At 41.5% G+C, this 26120-nt stretch overlaps 2 protein-coding genes across 3 annotated transcripts; one reads left to right on the forward strand and one right to left on the reverse strand.

Annotated features, from left to right (window-relative positions):
- Nucleotides 1-1162: 1162 nt before the first annotated feature.
- LOC127569219 (protein FAM162B-like) lies at nucleotides 1163-11409 on the reverse strand. The gene is made up of 5 exons (XM_052013636.1): nucleotides 11363-11409; nucleotides 10160-10459; nucleotides 8648-8756; nucleotides 7336-7444; nucleotides 1163-2687 (listed from the first exon to the last, which is right to left on the reverse strand). Exons 2-5 carry the CDS (start codon nucleotides 10353-10355, stop codon nucleotides 2589-2591), a joined length of 513 nt encoding a protein of 170 aa, XP_051869596.1. The 5' UTR covers nucleotides 10356-10459; nucleotides 11363-11409; the 3' UTR covers nucleotides 1163-2588.
- On the forward strand, nucleotides 10369-25630 carry mix23 (mitochondrial matrix import factor 23). 2 transcript variants are annotated; one of them, XM_052013637.1, is made up of 5 exons: nucleotides 10369-10790; nucleotides 13407-13532; nucleotides 15241-15387; nucleotides 20472-20531; nucleotides 23844-25630. In XM_052013637.1, exons 1-5 carry the CDS (start codon nucleotides 10740-10742, stop codon nucleotides 23892-23894), a joined length of 435 nt encoding a protein of 144 aa, XP_051869597.1. In that variant the 5' UTR covers nucleotides 10369-10739; the 3' UTR covers nucleotides 23895-25630. The 2 variants fall into 2 exon arrangements, with proteins under 2 accessions (XP_051869597.1, XP_051869598.1); XM_052013638.1 differs by lacking the exon at nucleotides 10369-10790 and adding an exon at nucleotides 11177-11290.
- Nucleotides 25631-26120: the final 490 nt, after the last annotated feature.

A 26120-nucleotide genomic window follows, 5' to 3' on the forward strand; every position in this document is an offset into this window, starting at 1 on the left:
CCAATTACAGGATGGCAATCTTCTTCAAACCCAATTAGGAACATTGTAGAACCATAGAACAATACAGGCCCTTTGGCCCACCATGTTGTGCCGACCTTTAAACCACGCCTAAGACTATCTAACCCCCTTCCTCCCACATATCCCTCTATTTTAAATTTCTCCATATGCTTATCTAGCAATCTCTTGAACTTGACCAATGTATCAGCCTCCACCACCATACAAGGCAGCGCATTCCATACCCCAACCACTCTCTGGGGAAAAAACCTTCCTCTGATATCTCCCTTGAACTTCCCACCCATCACTTCAAAGCCATGCCCTCTTGTATTGAGCATTGGTGCCCTGGGAAAGAGGTGCTGGCCGTCTACTCTATCTATTCCTCTTAATATTTTGTATACCTCTATCATGTCTCTCCTCATCCTCCTCCTCTCCTATGAGTAAAACCCTAGCTCCTTTAGTCTCTCCTCATAATCCATACTCTCTAATCCAGGCAGCATCCTGGTAAACCTCCTCTGCACCCTTTCCAACGCCTCCACATCCTTCCTATAATGAGGCGACCAGAATTGAGCACAGTACTCCAAGTGTGGTCTAACCAGTTTTGTAGAGGTGCATCATTACCTCGCGGCTCTTAGACTCGATCCCACGACTTATGAAAGTTAACATCCCATAAGCTTTCTTAACTACCCTATCCACCTGAGGCAACTTTCAGTGACCTGTGGATATGAACCCCCAGATATGAACATCAGCTGGGGCTCTTTTGAATGAGGTTATTACAGTGTAGTTTAAGAGCTTTGTGACTGGTGCATGGGGAAACTGGCTGGAGAACAATGTGTTGGTTATTTGTGCAGAGGTTAAGATAGTAGAGCAATTCAGTCCCTCCAAGTGGTTTATAATTATGAGTGGATTTAGTGATTATACAGACTACACAGTCCAATTAACCAAACTGCAGAATTACTAAACCAGCCAACACAACCAGTACTAGACTTTTTTTAAATATATGTTTAGGTTTGGCTCATCTAAATTAAATTTGACATGCACTTCATCTTTAAGTTTATCATGAATTTTCCATTTGTATTTTAAACAGTAGGTGCATGGATAAAACAAACCCTATAACAGGCAGAGGCCTTCCCTGTTCAGTCCAAATAGCAGGATCTTTACACAGTAGTTAAGGACATAAGCAAAGGTTTTATTAAAGAATTCATTTTACATTTGGGACTGTGTTGCTAGGACAGTTTTTCTTGAATCTTTTGAAACAGAAAACACCTGCAGTACATTGTTATCTATATCACCAACCATTTTGGCAAAGCAGTGTATGATATTTGGTAGTTCTGTTGCAAAGAATCCATCACTTTTGCAATAATGTTTTCTCTAACTGCAAAGACAACTTATTATAATGCAGAACTAATACAAGTTGGTGTTAAGTTAGTGAAGATCACAGAGGAGGCATGATATAAAGGCCTTTTTACCTGTAAGATGGAGAGTCAGTTAGTGAAAAACCAAGGTAGTCACAGAATTCAGCAACTGTAATGTAAGGTAGGTATCCTCTATCTTTCACTAGTAACATGTATTGCTTGAGTGTACCATTCCTTTTTAAGATTCATGTGAAAATTTGGCACCAGAAACTTTAGTTCCTAACAATGACTCCTAGTTTGAATAAAACAAGAATTCCATTATATTACAATTACATCTCAGGTGGAATTTATTTAGTGTTTTAATTTCTGATCTAAAAAGACATCAAATAAATGTAATTAAACAGTAGACATGCTCAATAGGGGTAACCCTGCCTATTAATATGCCTTTACAGGAAATTGACTTTTTTAGGATTCTGTACAGTTTATACAGTATAAATTACAGTTTAATTAGATTGATTGAAGCAAAATGTTGAACATGAAACATCCTAGGAGAAATAGGTATGCACTTCATCTTTAAATTTATCATGAATTTTCCATTTGTATTTTATACAGTAGGTGCATGGACAATCAAACCCTATACAGGCAGAGGCCTTTCCTGTTCAGTCCAAATAGCAGGATCTTTGCACAGTAGTTAAGAACATCAGCAAAGGTTTTATTAAAGAATTCATTTTACATTTGGGACTGTGTAGCTAGGACAGTTTTTCTTGAATTTTTTGAAACAGAAAACACCTGCAGTACATTTGTTATCTATATCACCAACCGTTTTGGCAAAGCAGTGTATGATGATATTTGGTAGTTCTAATGCAAAAGATCCACATGCTACAAGACATCCATTTTATGTGTTTCACATACAGAACTTGTCAGCAAAGCAGCTATTACTCTTACATGGTTCTGGATCTTTAATGACAACAAGACAGCTGAAATGCAAACAGGTTAGCTGCAGGAAAGGTAATAACAATTCTGTACGTAACATTTCTGTGTACATAAGTTATCTTGTCAGCTTTCATGAACATTTCTTAAATATACCATTTAGGCAATATTATTATTTTATAAATTGGTTACATTTCTAGGGAGCCTGATGTTTATGCAGCAAAATACTTTGTACCACTAATATACAATGTATCCATACACGAATGCAGAGTTAACTGGGACCCATTTCTGTTTCAGTCCATACTCCCATTACTGGCTTTTTGTAACCTTTACTTCTTGCTGACTCGCTTTCAACTTGGCTTTCTTTTCCATATTCATGGCTGTCAGCGATTCTTGTCTCTTTGCAGCCTGCAAACATAAGAGAGACTGTCTTGAAACTTTAAAAGCTTCAATAGCTAAGTTTCACACAAAGTTAACTTCTGTGCTGTGACTACAATCTTCATTGGCCTATCCCAAAATCAGAACCAGGTTTATTATCACTGTCTCGTATGATGTGAAATTTGTTGTTTTGCGGCAGCAGTACGGTGCAAAGACAAAAACTATAAGTTACAAAATAAATAGTGCAAAAACAAAAGGAACAATGAGGTTGTGTTCATGGACCGTCCATAAATCTGATGACAGAGGGGAATAAGCTGCTCCTGAATCATTGGGTGTGGGTCTTCAGACTCCTGTAGATCCTCCCTGATGGTAGTAATGAGAAGAAGGCATGTCCCAGATGGTGAGGGTCCTTAGTGATGGATGCTGCCTTCATGAGGCACTGCCTCTTAAAGATATCCTTGATAGGGAGGTGCCCATGATGGATCTGGCTGAGTCTACAACCCTCTGCGGCCTCTTGCGATCCATACCAGGATTGAAGCTTCCATACTAAGCTGTGGTGCAATCTGTCTGAATGCTGTCCACTGAAATGTGTTCCCTTGAAACATGTTGGATGTGGCAGAAGATCTAAAATGGTATAGTATAAGGGGTGTGAGGAGAACACCTAACCTTTCATTCCTAATGATATGAACTAAATTTGACTTGTTAAAATGTACTCAATTTATAGTCTGCCTGAGAGTCAAGGATTCCTGTCTCCTGATTTTTTTAAAAATTTGATTGGCTTTCTTAAATTGAACATTAGTTAGAAAACGCAGCAATACCTGTTAAGAACATTTATTTTGATTCTTTTAGGATATGTGATAACTCCACTGTCATTCCATTTGGCCAATTGTAAAGACTTTGAGACACTAGCACCCTCACACCCCTCGCTATCCAACCCCACCATAAATATCCCACATTGGGCAGGTGAGGTAGCTGGGTATTAGCAACAAATAACTGGTGTTGTGGTTCTGAGAAGGTGGTGAGCAGCTGCCTTTAATCTTGGTCAAGATTTATCCTTAATGGTTTCAGCCATTGATTTTCATTAACCAACTCTGTTGCATCAATTGATATTGCATCCCCTATGCTGGTGATAGAAGTTATGGAGCTGGGAGGCACTCGTGCAGTAAGCTTGAAGTAGATTGATCAGTAACAGTGTTGTTGGGTCTCTGCTTGTCTGGGTAAAGGATGAATACACTGTCATTCCTGATTAAGGAGAGTACACAAGTATTAATCACACCTCCAAAAGGGACAATAATGAAGAGATTACACAATATTGGCAAAAGTTGAGGAATGGAAAAGTGCTGCTTGTGTGGAGCACCTGAACCAGGAGACCATCCTGCACCTCATGCAGAGGGGCCACTGAGCTCCTAACCACTTTTTCAAAAAGAACATCACTCTTGTTTAAGTTGTATTTTTTGGGATCTAGGTATTGCCAGCAAGGCCTGCACTTATTGCCCATCACTAACTTACCCTTGAGATTGTGGTGGTCAGTGCTGTCTGGAACAGCTATAGTGAAGGTACTCCCACATTCCTTAGGATGTGGAGTTCCAGATATATAAACCCAGTGTTAATGAAGGACTGGATGTTTCCAAGTCAGGTGGGAGTGTTCCTATGCACATGCTTTAGGAACACTTTGTCGTTGATGGTAGGACAGCATGTGTTTGGCAAGTGCTGTCAGAGTGGCCTGAGTGCATTGCAGTCACTATGCACTAGTTTATCGTGCTTGATAGAGTACTTATCCTGCAGGCTGCTTTGTCCTGGATAGTTTTGAATTTTGTCAGAGCCCCACTCTGCAGGGGAAAATGGAAAGTACTCCATCATGCTTCTGATTGTACCTTGTGGATGGTGGAAAGCCCTGGGGGTGTCAGTTGGTGAGTTACTCACCACAGGATACCCATCCTTTAACCTTTTGTAGCCATGGCATTGGTGGCTGGTCCAGTTGAGTTTCTGGTCAGTGGTGACCCTTACAATTTTGATGGTGAGTAACTCAGCAAATGTAATGTCAGAGACACAAGACTGCAGATACTGGAACGTGGAGCAAAAAAACGAACTCAGTGGGTCAAGCATTGTCTGTGGTTGTAATGGGATAGTTAATGTTTTGGTTCGAGTCCCTGCATCAGGAGTAAGACCCTCTCTCTTGGAGATGGTAATTACTTAGCAATTTTCTAGGGCAAATGTTTGCCATTTATCAGCCTCTGCCTAAATTTTGTGTAGCTTTTGGTATGTGCAGACACAAGCTATTTCATTTGCTGATGAGTTGTGATGAAATTGAACATTGTGCAATCATCTGTGAACATTCCCACTTCTGCCCTCGTGGTGAAAGGAAGGTCATTGATGAAGCAGGTGAAGGTTGTTCGGCCTGGGCCAGTGCCCTGAGCAACTCCTGCACAAATGTAGTGGGTTTGGGATGATTGAACTCGCACAACCATCTTTCTTTATGTGAGATATAATTCCAATCACTTCCTTTGACATCCATTATTTTCAGTTTTACCAGGGTGCCTTGACACCACACTCAAATTTTTGTCTGATGTCAAGGGCAGTTATTCTCGCCTTACCTCTGGAATTTGGCATTTCGGTCCATGTTCCAGGTCTGGAGTGCAGTGGTCCCAACATCCCAACTGGGCAGCAGTGAGTAAGGGCCACTTGAGAGCACTGTCAGTGACAGCTTTCATTGTTTTGATGATTGAGATCGATTGGACAGCAATTAGCCAGATTGAATCTGTCCTGTTCACAGGACCTACCTGGGCACATCGTCAGGTAGATGCCTGTGTTGTAACAGTACAAGAATAGCTTGGCAACAGGCACCGCTAGTTCTGGAGCACAGGTCTTTCTATACTACAGTTGTGATGTTGTCTGATCCCAAATGGGTTATCAAGTACTCTAAACTTTTTTTGCTTTCAATGTGGAGTGAATTGGAAGTGCCACAGATAGATTGGCAAGGACAAAGTCAAGTAGGTTTATCTGTAGATATACTCTCAAACAATATTTTGTGATCATTTCATCCCCTTTCATTTAATCAACTGTAAGCACCCTCATTATTATCACTGATTCTGCATAAAGGTATTTAGGCAGGGTAGCAGGATACTTTCCCTGTCCCCGAGATAGAGGAGATGTGGTGGTGCTAGTAGGGAAGGTGTCTGGAAGAGGAGGACAATGATGACACCAAAGTGCATCATGACAAGCAGATTAGGGTAGAGGGATGCATATTAGAGATACTATGGGCAGAGATTATGCTCAGTCAAAACTATGACCTACTTTGCTAGGTATGGCCAACTATCCCATAACAGCATCTATGGATTCAGGTGAAATCTTGGAGTCACAGATACAGCAGTTTTGCTGCTTCTATATAGTTCATGATCCAGATGGAGGTCTGGACTATGTCACCAGGAAAGAGCTTGATATCCTCATTAAGCAGGCAAGGTATCAGAGATGTTGCAGCACAACCAGAATGTTCTTCAGGCGAAGAGAGACAGCATGCAAGAACTGCTCTCTGGAGGAGAATCAACATGCACAACAACAACCCCTACTCCCCTTGCTTCCATCACCCACCTCCCATTGTGGGTGGAATTCTAGCACTGTAATAACAACAAAGTTGAAGAGTGCAGGCAACGGGAACCAGACCCCTCTGACTCGGTAGTCAGCCAGCTCAGGATGTGGAGGCTTGAAATGCTGTTGGAGTGGTCGAAGAACTGAAGCAGACCCTGCCCCTCCACCAAGAGGTCAGCTGGTGTGAAGGTTCAGGACACTACTGTGGATATCCTCAGTATCTCATATCTTCTCGTACAGCATAAATACCTGGAACTCGCAGCCAGCCATAAAGGAAGCCATACAGGCTGTGGCCTAGTACTAAGACTTCAAAACCCACGAGGAAGTGAAATGTGAAAGGCACGACGGTGTGTAATTTAAATTAGTTCATAATTTTCATTTTAAAATTGTCTTTCAGTTTTAAATGGTTTATAAGATAATGGTTTAGAACAATACTATTTTTGCTCTAATTGCTCTTGTTTCAAATAATATCCTTCATTGTGCACAGATAAGCAACAGGGATCTGGCAAATCCTGCCATGCCTCATCTAGAAAACTCAGTTCTGTCATCACTAAGACACGTAATATCTGAGCAACTGAATACTTAAGGAAAAAATCCTCCTGTTAGTTTAACTCCACACTGGATTTGAAAGCAAATTCTGAAGCTGCCCGGTCCATTATCCCCATCAGAAAACAGTTCTTTAAATACATAAATACAACAAAGTACAACCTCCTCCTCATTGTACTACAAGCGTTTAATGAAGGTCACATTCAAAAGGTCCAATTTACCCAGCCAAGGTGGAAAGTGTGCAGGATGGGAAAGCATCACATTAAAGTGAAGGTCGCTTCCTTGCTTTCACCTGGAAGTTACCACTAATGTGATCTACCCCAAGTTAAACCACTTATGATTTGCACATAAAGGCACTAATACATTCCTAGGCTTACTTCTCCAAACAGAACATTACCATGGTAATTCAGTTTCACATAACTTAAATCATGTTATGACCCAGACGAGGACTATTGGTCATATGACATTCTGTTCCCAAGGCAAAAGAAAGTGGTTGTGAAAACAGAACTTGATTTATGGCATGCAATCAGTAAGGTTTACTTCTTACCTTCTTTCCTGAAATGATTGTTCCAATGCAACCTATAATGGTCATGACCACCATTAAATAACAGCCTTTCACTCTTATCTTGTTCCTTGCAGCATGGATCATCTCAACCCTGAAACAAATAAATTGGTCAACCATTAGATGTCCATGTAATGTTTTTATTCAGTATGGAGCATCTGAGAATGAAGGAAGAATGGCAAGAGTGTAAGGCAGCTGGTTTGCACAGGCAATAGGCTAAGTTGCATACTTTGCAAATAACTTGAAGTTGACTATTCATTTGGTCCAGTACTGACACTGAAGTTGAGATATCTCCCAATAAGTGCCAAACAGCAATTTTTTAAAATAAAACTTACCTATGAAATTGTAATACAAAATTAATGTTATGTAAATGCAAACTACAGCATGGTAACACCAGTGGTCCACCCAGAGCTTGTAAATATGACGATTATTTGCAGACAGTGATGGAAAGCTTGTGTAGTCTGGAGAGGATGAAGCAGCCAAAAGTAAATGAAGTTGTATTCTGCAGTGCAGCATGATAGAAAGGGTTAAGTGCTGGTAAGAATATTTGTAGAATGAAGGTAGGGCAGTGGGTGGTGTCTATTTGGACTTTAGCAAAGCCTTTGACGATGTCCTGCATGGCAGGCTGCTCTGGAAGGTCCCATGGAATCCAGGGAAAGTTAGGTGGATTCAAAATTGGCTCGGAGGTAGGAAGCGGAGAATAGTGGTTGAAGGTTGGTTCTTGGAAATGGAGACCTTTGACAAGTGATGTGCCACGGGTTGGTGTTGGGACCCTTGTTATTTATATAAATGATTTGGATGTGAATCCACAGGTTTGACCAGCAAATCTGCAGATGACATGAAATTAGAAGGCATTGTCGATAGTGAAGAAGGGTCTCCAAGATTATAGGAGGATCTTGATCAGTTTGGGAAGTGTGCTGAGGAGTGGCAAATGGAGTTCAATTCAGATAAGTGTAAAGTGACACTTGTTGGAATGGTAGGGCACTAGGGAATGCAATTGCTTTGTGTACATTTATTCCTTATTTGTTGTAGTAGCAGACAGAAGCCTGTGTAAATGCATTGCACAAGCTGATAGAAAAATGTTTATCTTTAGTAGCAAATACAATACATTTCACCATGTAATGGTTACTAAAACCAGCTTATTGTTACATTATGCATGTATTGCAACTATTTTCAGCAATCCTACCGCCCAATGCTGTAAGCAGTGAGGTGACAAGTGAATAAAAATCAAAAAGCACCAGCGCCCCCGTGTAAAAGCCACCAACCAGTAAAATCCCATACCCATTTCATCACTTACGAAACCTCTGCTGGAATATCCTCCTCTCTTCTGAAACGACCAGTCCATATCAAAAACTTTTTATCAAAACTTGAAGGTTTGTGTCCTGGTAATTTGAAAGCTGGGCGTCCTGAAAAATATGTAGATAAGTTTAAAAGAAAATCAAAACTGTAAATGCTGGCATTCTGAAAAATAAAAATTGCTGGAAACACCTCAGCAGGTCAGGCTACGTCTGCGGGAAGAGAAACATTTAACATTTCAACTCGAAGACCATCTGTCAGACAAAGGGCCCAGACCCGAAACATTGACTGTTTCTCTTTCCACAGATCCTGCCTGATTTGCTGAGTATTTCCAGCATTTTATAAATTTTAATAGAACAGGGCTGGCTGATGAACAAGTCAATTTTTTCATTAAAATTGCCAATAAATAGCTTCAGCGCAGTGATAGAATCAAATTGTGTGTTCCAAAGACTTAAACAAATAATCAAGGCTAACAGTATGGAGGGAATGCTCCACTATCAGATGTGCAATCTTTCAGTAAAGGTACTAAACTGAGGTTATGTACATCTACTCAAATGGACATAAAATTACAAAAACACTATTCAAGTGGAGCATGAGTATCCTGCCCGGTCTTCTTAGAATGCCCTTTGGGATCCAGGATGGGTTGAGGTAAAATGGGAGTGAATTTAAGGTTGCTAATGTGGATGATGGTGGGAACCACAAATGCTCCCAAAGATGGGGCAGGTAGCAGCTGACAGGGCAGGTAGGTGAGTAGCTTGCACAGTGGCCTGCTCCTTTTGCTGTTTACACAGGGACTGTGTGTGCACCCACTACATGGTCTTGGAGTTTCTCAGTACCAAGTCCAACACTTCTGTCTGTTGAGTGGTCATGGGCCAAAGATTCTCAGGAGCCACTTGGGATGTTGCATTTCTTCAAGGAGACTTTGAGTATGCCCTTAAATCTGCCATTCTCTTCCCATAACAGAGCTCTCCCTGAGTCACAGTGTAGATTCTACCCATTTAGAGGCAGAGTGGACACTATCTTCACTGTGTGAAGCATGCAGGGAGCAGCACATAGCCCTTTTCACCATCAATTGAGATGGACTGTTTGCAAATTCATGTCCTTCTGATCCTCACTCCTCCTGAGAGTGGAACCCAATATTTATCCCTCCAGGAACATGGAACAGATTAAATGCTAATTATTGCATTTCTTTAGGTGGAACCCACCAATATACAAATTGGATGCTTCCACCCCACCCCCACCTCATAAGGCCGCTTTCTTTCACCATACCCCAAAACACCTTATAGACCCATTGCCCACTAAAAACCTCAGGACCCCTCTCCCACCGACAGTGCCCCTCCACCACAACCACCACCGCCCCAACTCCCCCACTGTTCCCTGCCTGCCCACCGACCCCAGTCCTACCCCACCAATCTCCCCTCCACCCCAGTCCCCCACCAATCTCCCCTTTCCCCCCCCCCCTCACCGATTGCCCTCGGCCCCCACCGATCCTCCCCCAGTCCCCCCGCCTGACCTTCACCTTCCCGCACTGTCACCGCTCCATCCCGCGCGGGCCTTTCGCTCTCCCTCGGGTTACTGGAAGCGCATCGCCCGCTCTGCCGACCCACCGGCCGCTGTTCCGGAGCGAACTGCGGGAGACTCCTGCAGACAGGGGCCGCCCCGTGTGTGCGGGACAGGACGGCCGCCGCCGCCGCCGCCCTCCTCCACATCCCGGGTCCCGGGCCCGGCCACACCGCCGCCAGGTCCCTGCCCGCTGCCCGCCGCTCCCGCTCCGGCTCGGCCTGCTCACTGCCGCAAAACACACACCGGCAACCTGTGGGCACGATTAAAATTATCACACCGAGTTTTTGTCGTGGACGAGCTGCCGTGCTGGAGGATGGCTGTGAGAGATATAGAAATGAAACTTTGGCGGTTATAAGTATTATAGAGCCTGCCGACCAGCCAGCATTTATAACATATTAAGTAACATCTAATAACACGTGCAGCGTACGCGTGAGGTTCGCGATGTTTGTCCGCGGGTTGTCGGTGGCTGCACTGGGCGCAGGCGGTGAATGGGGCAGCCTGGTCAGCTCGGGTCCTGAGGCGGCGGGAAGATGGCGGCGCCCAGCGCGGAGCCGAGCTGCCAGGACTTTTCGGAGTTTCAGGTGAGGGAGGGGACGGAGGGAGGAGGAGGGGTCGGAGGGAGGGAGGTGAGGGGGATGAGGGGATGGAGGGAGGTGAGGGGGATGAGGGGATGGAGGGGCTGAGGTCAGCACACACCAGGCCCCTGGGCTGGCCCCGCCGTGCTGGCGCCACTCGCCCTTCACGGTTGCGGCGGCCGCGGGCTGAGCACCGAGCGGCCGCCCCGCTCCCGGGGGCTGCCCTCGGGTCGGTTCTGGCAGAGACCGCGGTCTCGGAGCTCCCACGGGCGGCGTCTGTGGAGAAAAGCTGCTCCCATGTTTCAGGTCAATGACCTTCCGTCGGATTCGGGAATAGTTAAGAGACGTTTAAAAAAAAACTTTTCAAAGCTGAACAACCACAAGCTGGAAATCTGAAATGAAACCAGAAAATGTTGGAGATACTCAGCAGGCCGGGCGCCAACAGTGTAGAGGGAAACAGTTAACGTTCAGGTCGATGTCTTGGGATGGCGGCAATGCTGTGTGAGGTGTGATAAAGTCCACTGATTTTGTATTCACTTGAGTTTAGAAGAACGAGAAGGGATCATGTTGAAACTTACAAAGTTCTGATAGGGTTACACTGAATGAATATGGGGAGGATGTTTCCTCTGGCCGGTGTGTCCACACACAAGAAAATAGGAATAGGTCACCTGACGCTGTACTCCTGCCCTGTCATTGAATAGGATCATGACTGATCTGTTCCAGGCCTCAACTCCTCTTCTGTGCAATTCCCCATAGTCATCGATTCATTGAACTTTCAAAAATATATCCATCTCCTCTTTGAACACCACCAATGGTGTTTGGTGCCTCCACAACCCCTTAAAGTAGTGAATTCCAGAGATTTATTGTACTCTGCAAGAAGAAATTCCTAGATGTTAGTTTTAAATGAACATCTTCTAATCTTGTAACTATGTCCCCTTGTTTAAGACTCTCCCACTGATGGAAACCTCTCAACATTTACCCTGATGTGCTCCCTTTGGATTTTCTGTGCTTCGATAAGATCACCCCTCCATAGATTACAGGTCTAACTTCTTTAGCTGCTCATGATAGGACAAATCTCTTATCCCAGGAATTAGCCTTGTGAATCTCTCTTGGACTGCCTCCAAAACAAGTATATCCTTTTTTAAAATAAGGAGACCGTGGATCTGAGCAGAAGCCAGCGATGTCGTCCATGTACAGGGACGTTTTGACTTGTGTGCCTCCACTGCCTGGCAACGTCACCCCTCTTACCTTCTTGTCCTTCCAGATGGATTCGGCAAAGGTTTCAATGCAGCACACAAACAAGACAGGAAAGTGGACAACCCTGCCTGACTCCAGACTTGATGGGAAACACCCACCCATTAATTTGGACTGCAGTATGGATATCTGTGTAGAGCAGTTGGATCCACTTTCTGATTCCCTCCCCAAAACTCATGTTGAGAGCACATCCATCATGTACGTGTGTGATATCCTGTCAAAGGCCATCTCCTGGTCAAAGCTGACTAGGCAGGCATCCACCCCTCTGTCCTGCATGTAGGCAATGGTATCCCTGAGTAACGCAAGGCTGTCAGAGATTTTCCTGCCTGGTACAGCACAGATTTTCTGGTTGGATCACCTGTTCCAGAGCACACTTGACCCAGCTGGCAATGGCCTTGGACAGGATCTTATAGTCCACATTCAACAATGAAATGGGTCTCCAATTCTGATGTCCTCCCTCTCCCCCTTATGCTTGTTGATGAGGGTAATGATGCCCTTCTTCATGGAGTCTGACATGTTGCCTGCCAGAAACGTAATGTTATACGCTTCCAGCAGGTCCAGGCCCATCCAGTCCCACACAGCCGAGTACACTCTGCTGGTAAGCTGTAGCTTCCGGGAGTTTCATTCATGCCAAGGGAATGGATAGAGTCAGTCAGCTTCTCCAGGGTCAGTGGCTGATCCAGACTGTCCCACTTGCTACCATCTATGTGATGGTCATTATCTAGTCCCACATCCTACCATTTTTTGTGTCAGGTGGAGGAAAGGGAAGAAAGTGCATATTACAGTTAAGGTTGGGTGTTGATTTAATTGGTAGGCCTCTGCCTGGAATAAATGTTAGTTTGTCAGGCTAGCTGCAATCTACATAAGAATAATTTTCTTCTTTAAAAAAAGTATGTTCTTTGCAAAAGCATTCTATCTGGCCCCTGATACTTACGTTGGTTCCACATGCGTTATCCAATTAGGCCACTCCTTGCTACATCACCAGTGCAAAGCAGAATTTTTGTTCACAAGTCTCTATTCTGTTCTGTTTCTTAAATTCTTTGGTTGATCCTCTCGCCACTGGAAACTGTTTATCCTTTTTAATTTTATTAAACATATTGAATCTCTCTTTAAATGTTTCCTAAATGTCTCTGCTCTAAGAACAACCCTTGCTTTTTTAGTCTTTGCTTGATTCTAATCTCTTATCTTTGGTATCATTCTATACCGTGACATCTTTTCTAAGTTATGGTGCCCGGTGTTGCAAGTGATCCAATGAGGCTATAATTTTTCTATCAATTAGGTACTGACAAATTTTGTGACTGGTGGATAATGAAAGGTCCTCCTATAGGTGCTCCATTTAACAATTTTTTTTTTCTGTCCCAAAAATAGGAAGTATTGCGGGTGATGCGACAAATTGATGATAGGATAATCCATGAATTAAATACTAGTCTCCCTACAGCATCCTTTGCTGGGAAGATTGATGCAAGCGCAAGATGCAAAGAGCTTTACCATTCAGTAAGTAATGCTGAAGTCTTGCTTTTTACAAAGATTTGCCTGTTTACCATTCTCCTCCTTATTTCCCTATAACCTATTTTCTCTCATGTGCCCTCGTGTTCATTCCTGTTGATCTGGGTTTCTGTCACACTTTTGCTAGAAGATAAGGGTACCCTCAGGCATTGTTGAATTTTACTGATTGATGACCACCTGACAGTGTTGACAAATTCTAAGGAAGTCGAGGTCATACCAAATTTTGAAAATGATTATCAGTTGCATGAAGGGAGAGACAGTGGAATTACTTCAGGAGTGCCTTTTATTCAAATACAGCAATGGAACCAACATGCCAATGAAACAAATACAGGAACCCTTAATGTCTGGTAACCTCCATTTAAGAAAAAACTTAATACTCAGTATGTTTTGTTCACACACACCCAATTTCTTCCTTCTCTGGATGTAAAATCAAAGCACTGATCGATCATTAGACTGTATAACTAACTGTTTAGTTAATGATTTAGAATAAACAGTGATTGACCCATGGCACTTGTGACTTCAGCTGAGGTGTGTGGTTTGGAAGTTTGTCTGAAATTCAGGCTAAGTGTTATGAACACAAACATGTGATGTTGCTTTTTAGTATCCATTTTCATGGATACTCCAGGAGCCTCACTGAGTTGCTTTGGTTTGCATGTTTTTTCCTTTATTAGTTGGTAGATGTCAATTAATCTTAATGGTTGATATTGATTAACATTTTCCTGTCTTTTATGTTTTGCATTGTCAGCTGAACATAAAAGCTGTAAGACATGGCCCTTGTTCGCTGTATTTTAATAGTCGGGCAAATCTACGAGTCATTTGAACTTATTACAATTGCATTCAACATTATTGCAGAAGGATCTAATTAGGCAATTGAGAGGAAACTTTTGCATCTGCAGATTTTGGGTGAAGTGAGTTTAGATAATATTTTGCCATAATAGGTATGCAGTTCACGATGTGGCAGAATTGCTCGGCGTAAAGATGCCCCCTGTGAAAATTGGAACTGTGATGTCTGTGCTAGAGGAAATGCACTTCTACCGTAGGTGCATTTTTTTGCAGACAATTTAGGAGGAAGTTTGCAGTATCTGTACTTTGACCAGCAATCAAGTTCTAAAAGACTGAAGTGATGGTCCAGGCCATATGTGGTCTTTCACCGACACTTGCTATGGGTACAGTCAATAATGGACCACTTCAGGTTAAAGAAATGCTTGTATTTTGGCAGCCACCTTTAGTAGGATCTCACAATCAATCTAACATCCGTGAATGGATTTTGGCAAACTCGAACCAAGTCTCTCACAGGAACGAGGAGGAATCTGCCAGGACAGTCATCAGACTAGGAATTATTATTGCATCTGGTGTGGAAATATTGAGAACAATTTCCCCAGCAATCCTATTGACTTAACATAAGATTCACCCAAAAAATAATCTGAACAGAATTTAAAAAAACCCTACATTAAGGAATATTAGGAAAGATCGAATGTGGAAGACTCATTTCAAAACCAGATTTTAATTTCAAAAATTTTATAAAGTGTTAATTCTCTATTTTAATTTTTAAATACTTGTTTCTTTTAAGTTTACTTAGAGTGATAAAAGCTAAGTTACAACCCAGACCATTTCTGTCATTTTTGTTGACTTTATTGATGCAAGCGTATAATATTGCAAACTTTGTGTACATATCTTTCTCTTTTGTTTGTTTTAGCTAAAGGAAGCTCATGCTAGTAGGGAAAAAGCCATAAAGACCTGCATAAACCAGTCCTCCAGTATGGTGAACAAATTACGAGAAGAGAGAAATAAAGACAAGGATAATTTAACACTAATAAAACGACTTCGAAAAGAACAAACTAATGTAAGATATCCATGCACACTCTAGGAAGCTCCTCTTTAAGAAAATATATCTGTAGATGTCAATATGCTATACTTTGTTTTTTAGTAATTAACACACTTAAAAGACATGGTAGAATTCTATTTTGTTGCTGAAGTGTTACTGGAGTTCATTATTCCAATGGTGCTATCGATTTGTAGGTAATGACTCTGCTCTGCTGCTCGTTTCAAAAGAAAGTTCAACAATAACATTGAGAATAATTGCAAATATTACCAATAGAACAATCTGGCAACTTTAGATTTTAAGGTCAATTTAAAAGAAGTTGTAGATACTTATAAATTAATGGAACAAAGTTCCATGATGATTCACTGAGGTCTTCTTGCTTAATGTTTTAAAGCAAGCTATGAGGGGTGTGTAGCTGCCTGAGTGACTGCTCATCTAAATGTTCCCTCCATCATTGTAAATAAATTGCTAGCCATTGCAAGCATCTCTTTAAGGCTCAGATTGACAAAGAAAGGGTCACAAGTTCAAATCTTTGTCTTGTCTGTGCTGAAAAATATATGTTCTAAGTTCAATTTCATTCCATTTTGCAATAATTACCAATAATAAATCCAGAGTACTTTTTAATTGCAACCTTTTTAACAACTTAAAGGGGATGGCTTGGCTCGAGTGTGAAAACAGATGCTAAATGAGTACAGAACCTGCAAGACAACCTCTCGTTTGAAAGCCTGGACTTAGTTCAGAATTCTATTCCTTTTGTTGATTACCTTAATTTGATTTGCCTGGAGGTGCTAGACCAGAGACTTGCAGATTGGCACACAGCACTGATCTGGATGTAGTATTTATGAAGCAGTGTATATAATTAGCTCGTATCCATCACGACTGAAGGTGTAGAATATGTTGCCTGCACACAGTAATACATTGTAGAGAGAGTATGATTACTTGGACGTGACCCTGGGAGACCTGGTGGAGGAGGATACCTTGTATTAAGAGTGTGAGTGGATGAAGAGGATGCCACTTTGTCCTCTTGTCCCTTTCTCCTGCAGTGGCAGCTGCAGCTCTGCTGGCTTTACATTGTCCTTCCATTTCTCATAAAGACCTAGGGGTCACCATGCATGGTGCCCAATGCCCAGTACTCTATTTGACTCCTACAATGATCTCTTTAAAAAGTAGACCCAGGGATTATGATGTATGATTGATTCGCATCTATTAATTGCAGTATAAACTGCATGGCTACTTTGTGCCACCAACTCACTGTAATAATTACAGTGTTCTACCAGCACTGCCTTTGTTTTTGTTCCTGTTCCCTTAATGGGAATCATTAGCACCGCGTCAAAATTATGATTTAAAGCCACCCTGCAGATATTCACAAGGGAATCTGATCTGGGAAACTGAGACACACCATGGGAGAAAATAATCTCCAATATATCTGTAAAGATTGCTGAAGGGAGTGCAGTGGATGTCATAAATATGGATTTTCAGAAGGTATTTGACATAGCTGCAGATGACGACTGGTTAGCAAAATTGAAGCCCGTGAAATAAAGTAGCAGCATGGATTAGAAAATTGGCTCAAGACAGAAAACAAGGTGTTGTAAATGGTTGCCTTTCAGACTGTAGAACAGTAGACAGTGGTGTTCCCCAGGAGTCAGTGTTGGGCCACTGATTTTTAGACATATTAGTGACTTGAATGTGTGTTGATGGAGTATTGGTTTATTACAGTCACTTGTACTGAGGTACAGTGAAAAGCTTGTCTTACAAACCAATCGTACAGGTCAATTCATTACACAGTGCAGTTACACTGAGTTAGTACAGAGTGCATTGATGTAGTACAGGTAAAAACAATAACAGTACAGAGTAAAGTGTCACAGCTACAGAGAAAGTGCAGTGCAATAAGGTGCAGGGTCACAACAAGGTAGATCATGATGTCATAGTCCATCTCATTGTATAAAGGAACCGTTCAATAGTCTTATCACAGTGGGGTAGGAGCTGTCCTTAAGTCTGGTGGTACGTGCCCTCAGGCTCCTGTATCTTCTACCTGATGGAAGAGGAGAGAAGAGAGAATGTTCCGGGTGGGTGGGGTCTTTGATTATGCTGGCTGCTACACCAAGACAACGAGAGGTAAAGACAGAGTCCAAGGAGGGGAGGCTGTTGTCCGTGATGCGCTGGGCTGTGTCCACAACTCTCTGCAGCTTCTTGTGGTCCTGGGCAGAGCAGTTGCCGTACCAAGCCGTGATACATCCTGATAGGATGCTTTCTATGGTGCATCTGTAAAAGTTGGTGAGAGTCAAAGGGGACAAACCAAATTACTTTAGCCTCTTGAGGAAGTAGAGGCGCTTGTGAGCTTTCTTGGCCGTGGCATCTACATGATTTGACCAGGACAGGCTGTTGGTGATGTTCACTCCCAGGAACTTGAAGCTGTCAAACCTCTCGACCTCAGCACCATTGATGTAGACAAGTGCAAGTACACCACCCCCTTTTCTGAAGTCAATGACCAGCTCTTTAGTTTTGTTGACATTGAGGGAAAGGTTGTTGTCATGACACCATTCCACTAAGCTCTCTATCTCCTTCCTGTATTCTGACTCATCGTTGTTTGAGATACAACCTACAATGGTGGTATCATCTGCAAACTTGTAGATGGAGTTAGAGCAGAATCTGGCCACACAGTCATGAGTGTATAGGGAGTAGAGTAGAGGGCTGAGGACGCAGCCTTGTGGGGCTCCAGTATTGAGAATAATCATGCTGGAGGTATTGCTGCCTATCCTCACTGATTGCGGTCTGTTTGTTAGAAAGTCAAGGATCCACTTACAGAGGGAGGTGTTGAGTCCTAGGTCTCGGAGTTTGGTAACAAGCTTGCTTGGAATTATTGTATTAAAGGCAGAGCTGTAGTCAATAAACGATAGTCTAACATATGTGTCTTTACTGTCCAGAGCTGAGTTTAGGGCCAGGGAGATGACATCCGCTGTAGACCTGTTTTGCCGATAGGTGAATTGCAATAGGTCCGGGTTGTCTGGGAGGCTGGAGTTGATGCGTGCCATGACCAACCTCTCTCAAAGCACTTCATGATGGTGGATGTCAGAGCCACTGGTCGGTAGTCATTGAGGCATGCTACCTTGCTTTTCTTTGGTACTGGGATGATAGTGGTCTTCTTAGAACAGGAGGGAACCTGAGATTGAAGCAGGGAGAGGTTGAATATGTCCGCAAATACTTCTGCCAGCTGATCAGCACAAGATCTGAGCACGCGGCCTGGGACACCATCTGGGCCAGGTGCTTTTCTCATGTTGACTCTCCGGAAGGCTGATCTTACGTCCTCCATTGTGATCACAAGTTCAGCCGCGTTGGTGGCTGTCAGGGTGGGTGGTGACAATCCACTTCCCTTTTGTTCAAAACGCGCATAGAATGCATTAAGTTCATCAGGAAGGGATGCACTGTTGTTAGCTACACAGCCTGACTTTGTCTTGTAGCCTGTTATGGCATGTAAGCCCTGCCATAACTGGCGGCTGGTCAGGGACTCAATTTTGAGTTGGTATTGTCATTGGTATTGTACATTGACAAAATTAGTGTTTGACATCAAATATGATAAACAGCAAGGTGAACAGAATTGAACTGCAAGAAGATGTAGGCTGGCAGAATGGGCAGACAAATGGTATCTAAAATTTTAATGCAGGTAAGTGTGAATTTTGACATAAGGAGTGAGGAAAGACTACATGGAAGGAACAAAGGGACGTGGCAGGAGAACTCGAAGTCAGATGGAAACCCGAGGTTCAGAAATGGTGGCAAAAAGTACAAAATAGAGTTTGAGAGTGCAAAATCAGAGTGGATGCATTAAACTTTGATAAAACATTAGTTAAGCCACAGCTGGAGTGTTATGTTCAGTTCTTCATCACCACACTGGGTAGAATGTAAGGGTCTGAGAGAAACTGGAGAAAAGATTTACTGTAATGGTTCCTGGGATGAGGGATTTAAGCTGCAAGGTTAGATTGGAAAAGACGGAATTGTTTACCTTGAGAAAAATTAATGGTAGTGCACAAATTCATAATAGGTTAGGATAAGGTAAACGGAGAGAAACTATTTCGCATTATAAGACGGTTCAGGTATCGGGGGCATAAATTAAAAGCAATGGGCAAAAGACACAGGTGATGTGGTTTAAAACTTTTGTAAGTAATGATTATGATGTGGACCACATTGTCAGTGGAAAGGGGGTTGTTCAATGCTTTCCAAGGGGAACTGAATAGGGATTTGAGTTAAAATAATTTTGGATGTCTTCAGGGATAGAACTAGGTAAAAGGAGTGAATGGATTGCACTGTAAGGAGCTAGCATAGACTTAATAGGCCAAATGTTGTCTTCTGTTTTACAAAAAATAGGAGAGATGTTTTGTATTTGCAAGAGGCATTGTAAGCTGCAATTAGTGCAGCAGTTCTTTCTATTGCAGACTTCTACTCCAGTGAAATCCTGCGTCGAACATAGCTTAATTGGTGTTTCAGTTTAAGGTCTCGTTATATTCTAAACAAACACACACATACAGTGAATTGAGAACGTTTACGATAAATGAAGGATGTGTAGCTTAATGGTGCAAATTTACAAGTTGTTTGAGTGTGGTTGATATCTTAACTGTTATACTGTTCTCCCCTGATGTATATATTTTCAGTAAAGATCACTGGATTGGATCAGAAATCCTGATTCATATTCTTTACTCCTATATCATGTAGTTTCAGCACAACCCAAATCATGATTATAAATGTCAAAACACTTGGTTTCTGATATACTTTTCTAGGAATAGCAAAAAATTTTTAAAGGAAGTTTTGTTTCTATTGTAGTTCCTGATCTGTCATAGTGGTTGATCTGCATTTTGTTTTGATTAAATAGGGGACAATGTTGTTTTCTGTGATCATGTTGTAAGCAGTTCTTAATTGTTGACTCCATGAACTGGAAAGGAATAGGTAGAGGGAAGGGGTTATATGAAAAGTTTAACAATCTGTATGTACAGTAGGTTAACTTATGCTTTTCCAGTAAGTGAATACTTGACAGCTTCTGCATTGTTTATTACAGTTATAATGTGTTGTAAAATATTAACATCGATTCTAATTGTTCTATTTTTTCTTTGTTTCAGTTGAAACTAATGCAGTCTGAACTAAATGTTGAAGAGGTTATCAATGACAGAAGTTGGAAGGTAGAAACTCTTTTTATTCACGTATTAGAAAATAGGATGTATGTACAAAAAATATGGAAACTAATTTGCATCCAAAAGATCCTGTAGCCTGTCTAAACCAGTCCCTCTTTGGTTGTTGAGATTACATATTCAGCACAGATTATGATGAACAGTTTCACTGCATTCCTAACAATAATAACAAATAGACTTCAGCTAGGGTAACAATGCTGTAAAAGGAGTTCCAAAATGGTCATTATAACATTTATATAGTTAATTGAACAAATACCATACTACATGTTGGAACAGTACCTCTATGATTTATTTAATAACTAATGTTTTGTCATTGACAGTTGCCTAGTATGCCTTCACCTTATTACTGTATTTGGGCATCTCAAGACAGGGCATCTCATTTGGTTATGTATCAAACAAGATATTATAAAAATGTGTTCTTTGCATATAAGTGACTTTGCCAGGGCCACGTGTTTTGTCTTGTTCCTATTGCCATTCAGAAGATGGCACTGGACATTCTCTATGTAATGTAACAGTCCAGATGGTAATTCTCTAGGTGCTGGTGTTTGGGGGGATATGGACAGCCTTGTACACAAGTCGCATTAAGGTTATATGTAGCTACAGCAAGCAATTAGCAAGTCAAATGAAATGTTGACCCTCTTTGCAAGAGGATTTGTGAGCAAGTATCTTCAGTTATGCAGGGCACTGGTGAAACTGCAGTTGGAATATTGTGCACTGTTTTGGTCTCCTGCCTATGAAATGAAATACCTGCAGTAGATAGCAGAGATGATGCTTCAGATTGTGGAGGATTATCCTATCAAGTAGACTAGTCCTATGCTCTCTTGAGTTCAGTAAAATGAGAGGTGAGTTCACTGGACCAAACAGAATGCTCATGGGGCTCAAGGATCAATGTAGGAATGATGCCTCTCTGGGCAGAGTGTCTAGAACCCAGGGTTACAGTCTCAGAATAAGGGGTCAAACATTGAGAACTTAGATCAGAAGTCAAGTCTTCACTCAGAGGGGAGTAAATCTTTGAAATTCATTACCAAAGGGAACTGTAGCTCAGTTCAACATTCACAAGAAGATAAATAGATCATTGGATAGGGGATCAAGGGCCAAGGGTTTATATGGAAGCCGGAGCCAAGGTACCATATTAATCATGAATTTATTGAATGGCAGAGCAAGGATGATTAGCTAAATGGCTCACTTTTGCAATTGTTTATAGTTTTAGCTGGGGTATTTTGGAGCACCACCAATAAAAAAAATGGTGGCATATTTCTCAGTCAGGATGATGTGTTACTTGCAAGTGATGGTGTATCCATTGTATGGCAGCTCTTGACCTTAATGGTTCTGAAACCTGGAGCAGTTAAGATAACTGCAGCGCATCCTACCTCGCCTACACTGCTTCAATTGTGGTTGGGATCGATACCGAGTTTAATGATAAACATGTTGATCAAATTAATACCTTTTTGCCATGACTTGTATTAAGTTTCCTAAATATTGCTGGATCTCTTGCCCTGATGCCTGGTGATTTATTCCATCAGCCTCTTGACTTGAGCCTGATGAAGCTGATTGTACAGGCAAGAGGAGAGCCACTCACTGTGGAACGTTCAGTCTTCCCCTTGGTTGTTGTTGATGCAGTATTGATAATGGCAGGTCCAGTTCAGGTACTGGAGGTGATGGAAGCCTTATTCCTCCACAGCCCACCCACCCTACCCTAACTTCACATGTTCATGGTTTGACATTTGTTTCTTATGACCTAGGATCACGTGTTTGTATGTTGACCTTTTGTGAAGCTTATTAAAGGTTTGAGTAATATAGCCAAATCATCAGTAATAGTTCCATTCCTCGCCTTTAAGACAGAGGTTTGGACATTTTGAAGCAGCTGAACTATGGTTGGCCACTCACAAGTATGATTGTCTCGCTGTTATCAACTATGACTCATCTTCCAATTGACTTCAGGATGCTGGTATCGACAGCTCATACAATTTTGTAATTCTTCTTGTAGGAGCTCTGAGTGGGTGCACCCTTTTTGACTATGGAGCATATTCTAGCCAAGTCCAATCCAGTTTGCTTCTGTGTTAATATACACATTGGATGCAGAATTGGCTTGATGGTAAGGAGCAGGGGTGATGGTGGAAGGTTGTTTCTTGGACTGGAGGCCTGTGACTGGTGGTGTTCCCCAGAGGTCAGTGTTAGGCCCATTGCGATTTGTCATCTACATCAATTATTTGGAGATGTACAAGGCATGGTTTGTAAGTTTGCAGATGATGCTAAAATAGGTGGCATTGTAGACAGTGAAGGTGGTTATTAGGATTTACAGAAGGATCATGATCAGCTAGGGAAGTGGTATGAGGAATGGCAAATGGAGTTTAATTCGGATAAGGGCGAGGTGTTGCATTTTGGGAAAATGAATGAGGCTAGGACTTTCATAGTTAATGGTAGGGCCCTGGGGAGTGTTGTAGAACAGAGCCCAGGCGTATAATAAGTACATGGTTTCCTGAAAGTGGCGTCGCAGGTAAACAGGGTGGTGAAGACTTTTGGCATGCTGGCCTTCGGCAGTCCAGGCACTGAGTATAAAAGTTGGGACATTATGTTGTAGTAGTACAACATGTTAGTGAGGCTGCATTTGGAACACTGTGTTCGGGTTTGGTCACCTGCTATAGGAAAGATGCCATTAAGCTGGAATGAATGCAGAGGAGATTTTTGAGGGTGTAGCTGGGACTTGAGTGACTCAGTGATGGAGACATTGGGTAGGTTGGTACTTTATTCATTGGAGAATAGGAGATTGAGGAGCACAGATAGGGTGAATGTGCACAGTCTTTTTCCCAGGGTTGGGGAATCAAGAACTAGAGGACATAGATTTAGGGTGAGAGGGACCTGAGGGGTAACGTTTTCACCCAGAGGGTGGTATGTATATGGAATGAGCTGCCAGAGGAAGTTGTTGAGGCAGGTACATAAACGGCATTTAAAAGGAACTTGGATGGGTAAGGTTTAAAGGGGATATGGGCCAAATGTGGGACCAGCTTAGATGGCGTGGAGCAGTTGGGCTGAGGGGCCTGTTTCGTGCTGCATGACACTAACATATTCCACCCAAAAATGGCAACCTAGGCCTGTGGAGGCATCATTTTCATCATGCTACCTGGTTTTAAATAATGAAGAACTGAACAACAACAACTTAGATCAGCATGGCTCTGTTTTGAACTGAGTGATGCATTTTCTGTGGGATATTAGGCAATCTCTGACGAGCAAATGGAATTTAAGGATTTAAGCAAATTAGAATATACAGGAATTTGAAATTTTTCTTAACCTTAAACTTTAAAGGTCTTCAAGGATCGCTGCAGAATTCATTACAAGCCTTCAAACAACCTGTGAACCTGAAACATTGAAGACAGGCCAGACTCTGCCTACCCATCACTTGAAAGGAATGAATCAAATGGAAGTTATTCAGGTTAAAGCGCAGTGGACCATTACAGGGACCGATTATAGGTATAAGCCGAGAGTTGTTGTTATGGGCCTTTTATCATTGGGAGAAAATTGTAGTTCCAGTAATCACTTAAAACAGCCTGTAAAATTGGTTTTCGCCAATTTATTATGCTGCAAGCTTTTCAAAAACAATTCATTTTGGATATTGTAAGAAATGTTTCTTTTTTTAAAGAAGTTGCATAATGGAACAGTCCTGTTGTTGCCAAGGAATATACCTGGAAAGGTCTCTGTTTTTATTACATTTACTCAGTTGTTTTTCCCTTTGTCCTGTGCACAATTACTGGACAATACTGGCGGCACTACAATTTTTCAAGTTTATAATCAGAGCTTAAATTTGTTAAAAAATTCTATTTCATAAAATTGTAGATTTTGATTTTAATTAAGTGCTGCCTTTGACTCTGATTCTCAATAATACCATTTGAATTTACTGTGCCATCATTTATAACCATCTTAATAACTTGAAGTGCAAATATTGATTCATCTTCCAATCAACTTAGTGGCATTTAGTTAGGTAAGTGTACGGAATAAAATCATGAAAATGTAGCTAGGTGATTTGTAACAAATTTCTGAAGCCTGAATTGAGACATTAGACTTTGACAGACCATTTACACCTGTGTCATTCAGACATGGAATTAAGTCTGGACAACTGTAAATACATTTTAACTAATAATGTTTGTTAAATTAGATTCCTTTGCTCAGGCTAGTCTCCCTTCTTGAAACAGAATTACAGTTTGATGTCTTGTACATTCTGTATCTATTTTCATTAAAAAAAATTCAAAATGGTTTAATGTAAAAAAAAATGCAATCCTCAAAGTTACTTACCTTTTCCATGCAAGATGAAGCAGGAGGAGAGGGTCTGTCACCAACTTCCCTTCTACCATTGTTTAGCTTTCTTGCAAGCACGATGGGAGGTGTATTTAGATGTTGACAAGGTGTCAGGATTTCTTCAATTACCAAGGCAGCATCATGTTCAATAACCCCATGTATTATTTATTTGGCCTTTCAGTTATTCCTGGCTTCTATCTTTTACCTCTAGTGTCCATGATTATGACATGCTTAATTATTTGTGTGCTATATTTGTATTGTCTTTCTCCATTAAAGGGAAACACAACCTGGAGGTGGGGATAAAATAATTCTTTCCATTTATTTTTCTGCACACTTGTATCCAAGTTACCCAGGAGCTGCTTCCTACAAGTACTGCCTTGTGGAATAATCATGTGCAGGTAATGAGATATGAAAAATAATTATAGATGTTCTGGGTAAAGTGGCATTGATACTACCTGTATCTCAGTGTTCATCTGTAAAAAGATTCTACTGGAACCCAAATGTAAAGAATTCCATATCTTTATAAAACTTGAACAATACATTTTAGATTTAAAAGGTCTTTGTCTATTCATGTGTTGAAAGGTTGCCATTCAGTTATGTGCAACCTGAAGTTTTGTTCTTGAGGAAACCACTGAAACAATACTTTCTAAAGAGTATGCCATATTAAAATCCACTGGTGCTTTTAAGCTTGTGCAAGTATGTTTACAGTGTGAAATGTATCATTCCACACCACCACCCCCCCCCCCCCCCAAAAAAAAAAAGAGCTGGACCTCCCCTTATTAAAATACACACCTAAAGAATACTGCTTTCACTGACTTTTTTTATGCATAAGAGTACAATGTAAATTCCATTTTAATGCTATCTTGTAGGGTGCAAGGTAAGTTTGAACTGTTAAGAGCAATCCATTACAGCACAACTTCCTAGCTGCCTTTTGAGATTTTGCTCAAAAATTTTAATTGTATTTGGTGTTTCTGGCATTCAGAAAAAAAACAGCTTGTATAGCTAGACTGTACACCTTGTGTTTTTGCCTTAAGAAATAGTACCAAATGTGCCCAGTATAACTTTATTATTGCCAAAGCCATTCAAATATACGTGTAATAAAGTTAGATCAAGTTGCATTCATCCTTAGCATTGACTGTGACCTGTTCAAAACCATTGATCTAATACAAGAATGAACAGGTTCAAGCTACTTGCAGTTTGTGTTCTCCAAATATAATATTGCAATTTGCATATTGTAGCAGGAACACCAACTTTATTCAATAGTATTTTCAATCACTTTGGTAAAAATCA

This window comes from Pristis pectinata, chromosome 4 (genome assembly GCF_009764475.1).
Source record: "Pristis pectinata isolate sPriPec2 chromosome 4, sPriPec2.1.pri, whole genome shotgun sequence".
Lineage (NCBI taxonomy): Eukaryota > Metazoa > Chordata > Chondrichthyes > Rhinopristiformes > Pristidae > Pristis > Pristis pectinata.